The sequence below is a fragment of the Talpa europaea genome (genome assembly GCF_964194135.1).
Source record: "Talpa europaea genome assembly, chromosome: 12".
Taxonomy (NCBI): Eukaryota; Metazoa; Chordata; class Mammalia; order Eulipotyphla; family Talpidae; genus Talpa; species Talpa europaea.
In genome coordinates, this window is record NC_140079.1 from 24476070 (window position 1) to 24487565 (window position 11496).

Below are 11496 nucleotides of genomic sequence, written 5' to 3' on the forward strand. Positions count from 1 at the left end.
GTTTGGCTAGTTAGGGGATAAGAGGAATATGAAAATGTATGTAAACAGTACAAGAAAAAGCACTAGAGATGATGACTCAAGCTGAGAGTCTTCGCCAGTCTTCCGTCTGGCCCCAAAGGGCCAGGGCTGGCCCGAGAGTGACCGCAGGCCAACGCGAAGGATGAATGTGCCAGGTGTATGAAGGGCGGCAGGGCAGGACTTGGGTGCTTAGTCTGATGAGATGCTGAGGGGAAGTGGGAGAGGGAGCAAGCTAAAATGAATACTATTCAAGTTCCCAGCACAGGCCCAGTGGGTAAGTGTGGGATAAGTGTGTGCGAGGCACGGGGAGACCTCAGAACCGGCCTCAGAAAGGAGGATTTGGGCTTGCCATTGGGAGTTTGGGCAAAATATGAAAGAGTGGGGAACAGCCCTGAGATCTGCCCTCCGCCAGTCTCCCAGGTCCCAGGCTCCCTGCCCCACCTCAGCTCTGGGCACGGACTGCTCCCCAGAGGCCTGGCACCTGCCTACTCCCTGGGCCTCAGCACTCACTCGGGGCTGATGCAGGAGCATTACGTTAATTAGTTATTCATTTAATTTAACTTCACATTTGGTCTCAATTAAGCTTAAAGTGTTCTTCCTTATAGATGTTACAATAGCACTTGTAATTAAAAAGCAATAACTCTTTGCATTTCTCCTTTAGAGATCCACTGGGAGGCTGGGCTAGTGGGGGGGGGTGGGTGGAGAAAAGGAAAGAAGCAGTGAAAAGAAAGGGGAAGAAGCTCTGGGTAGATGTGAGCAAGTGAGGCTGCTACTAGGACTAAAGCTGAGGGGAAGGAAATGCATACGTCATAGGTACCAGGTAGGAACCCCAAGAACTGGTGAGGGGGGGTCTAGAGATAAAGGGGGCAGACCTGGTATATAAAGGGGAGCAGGGATAGGGAGATGGGGGGTGGCGGAAGCCAGCCTTAGAGATGAAAGATGGAGCTTATATCCTGTGCCAGGTAGAATATCACACCCCCCTCCAGAGGGGACCCTATCCTAATTCCCAGAACTAGCGAATACATGGCAAGTAACATTTTGTAGAAGTGACTGGGACCATGAGGTGGGTGACTCCCTGGATGATGAAGGTGGGCCCAAAGTAATCAGGTTGCTTAGAGCTCCAAGAAGAGCCAAGTGTGTGGGTGTCAGGGAGAGTGGAAGATGATGGCTTGCCAACAGAGGAAGGGAGCCCCGGGAATGTGGCCAGGGAGTGGGGGTGGCCTCTAGAAGCTAGAAAAAGCAAGAAAGTAGGATCTCCTCTGGAGCCTCCTAAACCTTTGTTTCAGCTCCGTGAACCCGTTTTAGATTTCTGACTTCCAGCACTATATGATAATAAATCGGTATTATTTGAAGCCACTGAGTTTGTGGTAATTTGTTTCAGCAGCGGTAGGAAACAGTTACGTGTAAAGCCAGGGCGACATCAATCTGAGGGTGGGAAAAGAACACAGGAAAACCAATAACTTAAAAAAAGCTGAGGGGAAGCCAGGTAGCATTTAGGGAGAGGTAAAGCCTACGCATATCACTACCCCAAGAGTTCTGTGAAGGCAGAAGCTGGCTAAATGCACGAACTTTACAAAACCCACCATGATATGATGAAAACCAGCAAAATGAGAGGTTGTCCGTGTTGTCATTTCTTAGGTCCCGGGACACTGAGACAAGATGGCGTGCATTGGATGGAAGTGGGGTGGTGGGGGGCGTGAAGCAGTGGGGACTGGGAATCATTTCTTTCCTTGAGGACAACAGCCCCCATGAACTACCAGAGGCAGATGAAAAAGCCCCAATGTTCTTAATTCTTAAGATTGTGGCTTTAATTCTTCCATGGGCCTCTGAAAAACCAACCCAAGTATCAAACTCCTCAGGTGGACCACGTTTAAGACAGATTGCTAGCTATATCCTTGAAAACTCAATCTACAAGCTACTCCATTGTTTAGACTCTCTTAGCAAAGGGCCAGATTCCAACCCAAACCAGGGTTGATCGGTGAAGTTGTCTCTGAGGTCACTGCAGCTTTTAATTACCTTGCTGCTGACACCTGGCTATTCCTGAGAGTCTGGATTTTACACTAGACTCAGCTGCTTTTTGGTATTTCTAGCATCTGCATCTGCATTGTCTGGCCTCGGTACTCCTTTCTCTTTTTTCATCTTATAAGGCAACCTCGTATAATATAAAGTAGTTCAGGAGCCAAAGTGCCTGACTTCAGATCCTGATTTCTATATCATCCATAGCTCAGTGACCTCAAGCGAATCCACCTTATCACTCTTCCCATTGGTGAAATGGGGTGTCCTGATGATATTTGAGTGCCTACTTCATGGAGTTGCTGGTGAGGGTTACAAAAGTAAACACTTGAAACTCTTAGGAAAAATGTCTAGCTTGTATTTGCTAATAGAAAAAAAACTGTGATTTCAGCATGTGAAAAATAAAATATTCCCAAGTATTGGGATGGAAATACAGATTAAAGGTTGAACTCCACGAACTATAAAATCCCTTCCAACCTGGAGTTTTCATGCTCCTGTGAGGATAACCAATTATTTTCCAGATTCATTTCCATACAGTTCCCATTCCCATGTCTGGAAACTTGCTCATATGTAACAACAGCCAAATACTTAGAGGTTTAAGCCAAAAAATTGTGACAAAAGGTTTGTACCACAAATGCTAACTGGGAAATTTTAATGAAACTTTTACCTTTTTTTGAATATGGATTAGGAAAATATTAAGCACAGATAATTAAAAGATACAATTAACGAATGTGAAAATAAGGAGTTGTTTGGAAGCCAGAAATGATTTTTAAACTATCAGACAGATGAGAAGTCAGGAATCCTGACGTCAGGTTTGAGCCCTGCTACTAACTAGCTGTGACATTTTTTGAAACTTTTCACCTCTCGGCCTGTTTCTCATCTATAAACTAATTGCTGTAGGTTTCTTGGCACAGTGAACAAGAATCAAAATGAAAAGTGATTCTGTTATAGTAGCAATGAGATAGTGGGTAGAAAAGTTTATGTCTTAAAGAGCAAAACAAGCAAGTAGTTACTTTATGTTAGGATAAAAACCATTAAAAAATAATTTAGAATCCTTTAGCCCAGGATGGAGCCAGGAAGACAGCCTAGACACCTCGGAGCCAAGTTCTTGGACGGGCTTACTCCCCAGGGCCAGCACTTCCTATTCAGTGGCACAACAAAAATGTGGAATTAATGGCACCATGCATTGTGTGCAGCGTGTGTGTGTGTGTGTGTGTGTGTGTGTGTGTGTGTGTTCCTTAGCACCTAAATGCCGGCAGTGATTCTGATGAATTTTTAGATTAAATAGGTGATACCGTGCACCAGTTAAGAATCCTAGCTTTACTTCCATTCTGTACGTGAGAAATTAAAGGAACTGGTCAAAAAATTATCTAGGGTTTTGCTGATGTGAGAAATCTGAAAGGGAACACAGCACCACCTAGCGGAGAGGACAGACATCTCCGCTGTGGGGAGGGGATGGTGTCTTGTTAGTTTTGTCAGGATATAATTTTTCTTTTTTTAATAAGAGAAAAACCTAAGTTTATAATGGATACACAAGGGACAGAGCTCCTCAGGTGGCTAGAGTTCAGGATTATACGGGTCTTCTCAGGCAAAGGGGAGGTAGAGTGTAGGCCTCTCAGGGAACAGTAAATCATCTTAGAAAAGACAAACGGGCCCTGAGAAAAATCCATGGGCAGTGTGAAAGTTAGAGACAAAGTCGTCTGGTGTGGTGTGTCCATCCCATGATAATCACTCTTCCCTGGCTGACAAAACTGTGTGTGTGTGTCTGCAGGACTCCAGGTCCTGAGGAGGATGTCTCTTTAGATAGAGGAGGGGTTCACAGAAAACCTATTCCTGAATTCTCTGTTTTCCAAATTAAATCACTCAAAAATAAATCGCTATACCAAAGTGGTATATTTGGGGGTGGCCTGTCTTGAACTCCTACGTCACATCACGGGCTGGCCTCTTCTGCAGCCATGGCTTTGTTAGGACACAGTTTTAAGAGGCTTTGAAATAACCTGTTTTCTTAGAGCGAAGCCTCGATTTACTCTTTCTCCACCTGCTAACCAGTGGGGATCAATTACCACGAGAGGGCCCTGCTGGGGCACAAGAGCACAGCCTGGCACAACCAAAGAATGATGACTGAGATGCTAAGATGATTTGTGTTCATATTTTGGGGCTCACCTCTAAGTCCTGTCTCCAGGAAGGCCATGAACACAAGGGGTGCCACACTATGCACTGATTATATGGGTGTCCCACCTGGAACTCTCAGTGAAATTCATCTTGTGCCTTCTGGCCTTAAACTTCTTACCTCAACTCTTTGGGGTTGTTGGGGGTGGGGGATGGAGAGGACTGCTTTGAGTATGAGAGAAGAAAGTAACTTTTCATTTCGCCACAGTTGATTAGGACCTCCGGATCTGTAGGAGAGAGGTCAAACTGAAATACATTTTGTACAAAGCATATTTTTTTGCCTAAAGCACACAAACTAGTCGTTTACGTCTGTGTGAAAAGAATTAATAATGGTACTTGGGTGAGGATTTAGTTTCTGATGTTAAAACATATTCTCCATGTTGATAGTCACCCAGAACATCATAGCATTGATCTAGCTGTTGGATAATTTTGTTGGGGAATAAAAAAGATGGATTTGGGCCTCCCTGGTGGCGCAGCGGTTGAGCGCTGGGTTGCGAAGCTGCCCGAAGCCTCTGCAGCGCCGGTTCGATCCCCGGCCACTGGCAAGGGTCCCACATGGCGCGCAGACCTCTCCTGCCGCCCACCGCTCCCCTCAGCAGTGTATTTCATCAGTCTGCCTGTTCTGCTCGCTGCTCTGGCTCTGGTGAATTCTCTCACCCTCCCGCGCTTCTGACTGTACCCAGTGCTTGTATAAATAAATAAATAAATCTTAAAAAAAAAAAAAAAAGATGGATTTGGTCAGTAACTTGGATGTTTTCCTAAACTTGTTTTTTTCAGCAAGTCTCTGAGGAGAGGGACACAGGGAAGCCTGTGCCTGCTGGGGTTCCATGTTCCCCGGGCTGGTTCAGCCCTCTGCGCAGGCCTCTCGAAGCTTCAGCGCAGGTGTCCTGGGGGCACGATGGCCTGACCCAGCTCCCCCTACTTTCTTCAGGTCTCTACATTCTCCTTTCTCTGCTCCAGTCTGCTTGGAGGATAGTTCTCCATTCTTTCCCTACCTAGGGGCTCTAGGCCAGATAAAGAAACTATTTCCTTCATGGCTTTCTTTGACAAAGTCTTATCTGGAATGTTTTTCCAGATTGAATAAGAATGAGCCAGATCCAGGGCAGGAATAACTGCCCCTGACCCTCGCCAGCCCCTGATGCTTTGAAGCCACCAGCTCTGTCTTCTCTTGATGCAGAGCTTTGTGTCTGCTGGGGTGGAGGGATCAGGGACCCTCACTGAACAGGATCTGGGCGAGAAAGAGAGTGGAGCTTGCGTCCTCAAGTTCTCCATCAAAGTCCCACAAAGTTCAGTATTCTCTTTTCAGTCCCACCCAGGCCCTGGAGTTGGCCACACGCACTTCTTTCCTACTTTAGAATGGGAATGACAAGAGATTGCTCTAGAGATTAAATTAATTGTATTTCAAAGGAACTAGTTACTAATAGCACATAGCGTGTACTCAATGTTTTTCCCATTTATTTTCTGGTTCGTAATTTTAAGCTTGAAGATGTTTCTTCAAATAGTTCAAGGGAGGCAGGACCAGCCCAGAGCACCCACCATATAATGGTGAGTTTCACGTGGCCTGGGATCTCAGGTAGGCAGACAGTTATACCTAATCCTAGGCATATACATTCCTCACCTGCTTTGGGAGAAATGACAATACCCTCAAGTGGATTCTTAAGGCACAGGCCACCAGATTCTGGGAGAATAAGAATCCAAAGATACCCAGCAGCAAGACAAACAATCAGTATTTCCACGGCCTTCCTCTAATCCCCATATCAACTTGAAGTACAGAGAGAGGGGGTTCAGAAAGCTGTGGCCCAGAGTTTGAATGAAGGTCCATGGACTGTTGTCCTGCAGGCCTTCAGAGAGCCCTCAGCGCCAGCACAGAGCGTCCACAACCAATGCTGACCATCAGCCCATTCACAGAGGCTTTTGAACTCTGAGTGACATCATTTCTAAATGATCCCTATGGGTTCTAGGTCAGATAAACTATTTCCTTCATGGCTTTCTTTGACGAAGTCTCATCTGGAATGTTTTTCCAGACTGAATAAGAAAGAGCCAGTTCCAGGGCAGGAATAACTGCCCCTGGCCCTCGCCTTGTAAGTGAGAGATGTACATCTGATCAAAAAGGACTTCCATCTACTAGACAGCAGAAGTCAAAGAGCTCCTTTTCCCAAAATTGCTTATTAACATCTTGGTTGAAAACCTACTCGAAGCAGCTCATCATTACTATTTCCCTTTCAACACAGATGGAAAACCCAAGGTTTGGGTGCTAAGAAGACAGCAGTGTCCTCTTACGCTGGTGAGACTCTATCTGTGTGGGGAACATTTCGCAACCTCATTTCTGGAGGTCAGGACTCTGGGGATTTGTCCGGCAATGAAGGTTCCTTGACCTCGAGGCACGAGGCACACCGCTGAGGCAGAGTTTTGCTCTTTGGTGACATCTAAGCAGAGGTGAGAACAGGGTCTCGGTTTTCTCGAACAGTGTTCAGTGGGAACGCTGTGGCTTGGCATAGACTGGCTCCAGGATATGATGAATCAGAAGCAAGAAGAGGCCTCCAAGGAAGACAGCAGTGAGGAAGGCCAGCAGGACATAGCGGCCAATGAAGAAGGAATCCACAATCTGGAGAGAGAAACATTGAAAATGAAATGACTGCATGTCAGCATGCTGGCTTGCTGTGTGCCTCTGAAGTCTTCACTGAAGGGACCGGGATTCTGTCCATATTTGTAACCTCCTGTAACATCCTGTAAGTGGTTAAGAAAGAACATTTTCTCAATTCCCTAGGCTGGAAATACAAGCCAAAGGAAGCACTAAAGAAGCACAGGGAAGACATGGCTTAATGCAGGAGGTTCATAAACATGGTGAGGACCTCGTGTGATTCTTGTTGTGTTCTGAAATCAGTTACCTGGGTTAATGAGAAACTTGCGAGCTAGGTTTTAGAAAGGCTTCTTTCTGTTGTTCACTTTTTATTAGGGAAAATTGTAAATATGCATAAAAATACAATTGTCTCAATACAATAAACCCCTATATACCCAAGATCAACCCCCCAAATCATTAACCACTGCCAATTCAGGAAGCTTCACTTTGAAAATGCAAAGGTGACTTTTCAAACTCGCATCAGAGTTCTGAATCCTAATATTCATAACGCAGCATTCGAAGGGCTAGGGAAAACAGACATCCCCAGCGATACTAAAAGACTCAGAAGACAGGTAAGTTGACCCCAAATCTTACAGATGGCTGCCTGGCCCCCTGTAATGCTTGAGGATCCAAATTTGCTGGTCTTTATTGACAAAACCCTCTAATTGGCTCTACTCACTTGCAGAGTTCTATTCTCCCCACATCCAAATGGTGGTGCTTTAGTTTTAGGAAAAAAAAAAAAAAAGGCAATTTAATCTACAGACTTAATGTAGCAGCAACACAAACTAGGTGACTTTATAGCTTGTTAGGAGCTTTGAAAGCCCAGTACCTAGAAGAGAATCCAAGATACCTAAAAAGCGACTGTGGTGGACAGAATAATGACCCCCAAATCACCACATCCTGATCTCCAGAAACTGGAGATAATGGCAGAGGAGAATTAAGGCTGTGGAACCAGGGATGATCAGGTGATCTGCAAGTAGGGAACTTAGGCTAAATTATCCAATCCAGGTGGGCTCAAGGCAATCACAAGGGCCCTTAAAAGTGGCAGAGGAAGGCAAAAGAGAGGATCAGAGGAAGCAGTGTGAGGATGGAAGCAGAATTGGAAGGTGTTACCCTGCAGGCTCTGAAGATGGAACAAGGAGACCATAATCCAAGGTGGCCCTGGAAAGGGCAAGAGAAATAGATTCTTCTTACAACCTCCAGAAAGGAGTACCGCTCAGCCAACCTCTTGGTTTTAACCCAGTGAGACTTATTTTGGACTTCCAGCTGACAGAACTGTTCATCTGTGAGCAGGACGCCACTGAGTTTGCAGTCATTTGTTACAGCAGCAATAGGAGACTAATACAGTAGCCACGCGCACAGCACCTGTCAAGTCCAAGCACTGCTGTGATCATTGAGATCCAAGACACTGGGAAGAAAAGGGGCTGCTCCAGAGACTACCCCCAACAGCCAACTTGCAACAAAGGTCAGTTTGATAACACAGCTTTAACATAACTTTGACCTTGGCTCCAGTACAGAACAAGTCTCTTGTGGGCTACATGTTTGCTCGTTCGACACGTTTCACTTTTTAATTAGCCAATTAGCAGGCCTTGGGTGCAGAAGGCCCAGGTCATGTATTATTGATACAGTATTGAGCCAGGCTGCTGCAGGGACCGGTTCTCAAAACCTGAAATGAGAACGCCAATTCTGCTGGCCATGCTGACGAACATATTTTGCTCAAACTCCAAACTTCTCTCCTGGGTCTGCAAGTCAGGAGAGAATGATGGTGGGAGAGAGGGCTGATTTCAAAACAGGTTTTGCTCTGTTTCCTTCTCCCCATCTGCGGCTGTCCAGAAACATGGCATCCTCATCGAGCTTTTGCTTTAAGGCTGGGAAACTGAGGTGGGACTTTACCTCCCAGCTTACACAGGTGGTATTGACGCCATGCAGGTGGATTTCAAATGCTGACCCAAAACCTGGTATGTGAGGAAATAATTCCATCTATATGTGTGCTAAGGATTATTTCCCTTGGTGTTTTCAGGACTCACTTCCTCCTTGCTATGGTTGGAAATGTGTGCCAATTTTAGTTTAGAAGTCATAGAATTTTGTGTATTGTAGTCTAGTGTCCAGTCACCCTTTGGACACTGTGGGTGTCCTGTGACTCTCTGTGATGGCGCCTAAGAGTCTGCTGAGTCTCCAACCATGAAGGCTTGAATCCTAGCTCTGCCTCTTCCTGTATATGTATGACCTTTAACCTCTTACAGCCTCAGTGTCCTTTCCTATAAAAGGGGGATAATGATAGTGCCAATTTCATATTACTTGGGGCCATCCTGAGTGAGGTTTGAATGCAAATGTGCTTCACACAGGATCTGGCACATAATAATCCCCTAAATATGTCAGCTATTATCATGACTAGAAAAATTAAAACAAGCTGAGAGGAAAAAAGCAAATGGTGGGAATAATGGGTCACAAGAAGTTAATGTTGAGATCACAGGGATCTGAGATCATCATGCCTGGCCAAACCAGAGCCCAAAATCAGAGTGGGGTCTTTAGAGAAAGACTGTTTAAGAGAGATGGTACAGATCTATTTGAAGGTGGTGCTGGCAGATGCGGTTCTATGAGTGAGATTGTTAATACTGAATTTATCTCTCCCCACTTGTGCTTTCATAGAGATGTTCCTCTTTCCTCACTGTACATCTCTATGAAAATTCTTCTCTCCAATCACAAAATGAAAAGTTCAAACACGGGAAAGCATGATGCTCAGAACCCTGAGGGCACTGCAGAAATTTAAGCCCAGGCTGAGTTTCTGAACACAGGCTACCATTTCAGAGCCATGACATGAGGTGGCTTTTGGACACATTGTTCATTTAACTTAATGTGCACTGGAGCCGGGATCAAACCAGACAAATGACTGCCCGGCGCTGCTGCTGTGAGTGGGGTCCCAGATAGGATTCTTTTCCTGGGTGAAGGAGGAGGGGCATCAAGACTTCCTCTGAGCATCCTCCACCATTGTTTTGACTTTAAAGTTCTCCTTACACATTTCAACCCATCAGACATCCGGGCACAAGGTAGGGCAGGTTGGAGAGCTAGACCAAGAGACACGAGTTATAGCTTAGATGGCAAAATAAAGCAATAGTTTTACCTTCACTTCCACCTCTGGGGCTGGGAGTTCACTGGCTCGGGGGAAGAGCAACAGCACCGAGGTGATGAGCACAGCACCAAGAAATAGGAAAATGATGGAGTACCTGGGGCGAAAGGTAGAGTTCAAAGCACTGTCAGGTCTGGACTGGCTCTTCCCCGGGGCCCATGTTCTATGTCTCAGGCCATTCACGAGGCCGATGCTGCCCAGTGTATCCACAAACGTCTTCCCTGCATCCCCAAGCCCTTCCTCCTAGTTGGTACCAGCTGGACGCCTTCTGGTTGATCGGGGTAATTGCAAATGCCCCAGAATGGGGATTGGAAGGCTTTCATTCAGTCTCGGTGCAATCATAATCACCAAAGCAGCCCCTCACTAGCTTGTTTTTGTTTTCAGACCAGAATGTTTAAACAAATGACGTAACTCACGCTTTATACCAATACTATCTGGCCAGAGAGTGCAACGCTGTAGTCAGCTATGGCCTGACTGTTCTGAAGCCAACACCAGGCAGGGAGAGCCAAGCTGCCTCTCGCCCCCAACCCTGCCCCCCGCAGTGTCCCCAGCCCAGGCCTAGAGCAAGCATCTGCCATAAGTCTGCACAATGAAGACACACACCCCCAACCCCGAGAAACTCAACAGGCGGTGAAAGCAGATTTTCGTTTTAGCTATTGTGTCCCTATCTCCTCCAAGGTGAGAACTGAAAAACACCACTTCCCTTCTCCTCCCACCTTTGCTTCGGAGCATAAATAACACAGTGAGTGCTTATGATAAGAGGTTAAAATGCAACTCATTCAAACTGCCAGTAATTACAAAAATGATCTTCTGAATTCTAAATGTTTAATGAGTGTCAGCGATTTCGCTTCTAATTGCTTTTACCTCGGACTCCCGGCTGGAGAGAATGCCTTACCTAGTGATCCCGGAGGCTCGAGATAACAGCACACACAGCACCAGCACGAAGACCCAGAGCAAGGCTAAGATGAACACGCCGGCCCCGACTCCGAGCACAGTGCCAGCCATCTGTGCGGGGGGGTTGTGAGAGCTGCCCCAGCTCAGCCCTGGCAGGATGAGGGGTCCTGGAGCTCTGGGTTCCAGGAAGGCACTGAGACAAATACAGAAAGTCTGCACTCATTATGGGGAAATTTTGATGATTGGTATATTAGGAAGATTAGTTGATGCCCGGAGTCTCTTGATCAGAATCAGAGATTTGGAACACAAAACCTTTCTTTGTGAAGATTAAGGCTGCTATCTGTTCCATGTGGATCATTTAGAGTTTGGTGCCACAGTGTGAATTTATTTGCCCGCAACCCACAGTGGAACAGTCCTTGATAAGGAGCCCTCAGTGAGGACTAAGGCTGGAGACCTGAGGGCTCTAGGGCCTTGGAGAAGTTGAAGTTCTTAGGTTAAGTCCACGGAACGAGCTTTGATTCACCAGGCAATCACAGGACAGAAATGTCTTGCTCAGTTTTTAATCACAAAAGGAAGCAAATTCCCACCCCCAGGAGGAGAGGCGGAAGAAGGCTCATCACTACTTTTGAACATTAAACATTAAACATTTCGTTGA

General features: G+C 46.1%; 1 protein-coding gene across 1 annotated transcript; it reads right to left on the reverse strand.

The window, feature by feature from the left end:
• Positions 1 to 6670: 6670 nt before the first annotated feature.
• Positions 6671 to 10952, reverse strand: TMEM218 (transmembrane protein 218; the record flags this gene model as incomplete). The annotated part of the gene is made up of 3 exons (XM_084249930.1): positions 6671 to 6805; positions 9942 to 10044; positions 10843 to 10952. The coding sequence occupies 3 exons, from the start codon at positions 10950 to 10952 to the stop codon at positions 6671 to 6673; spliced, it is 348 nt and encodes a 115-aa protein (XP_084106056.1).
• Positions 10953 to 11496: the final 544 nt, after the last annotated feature.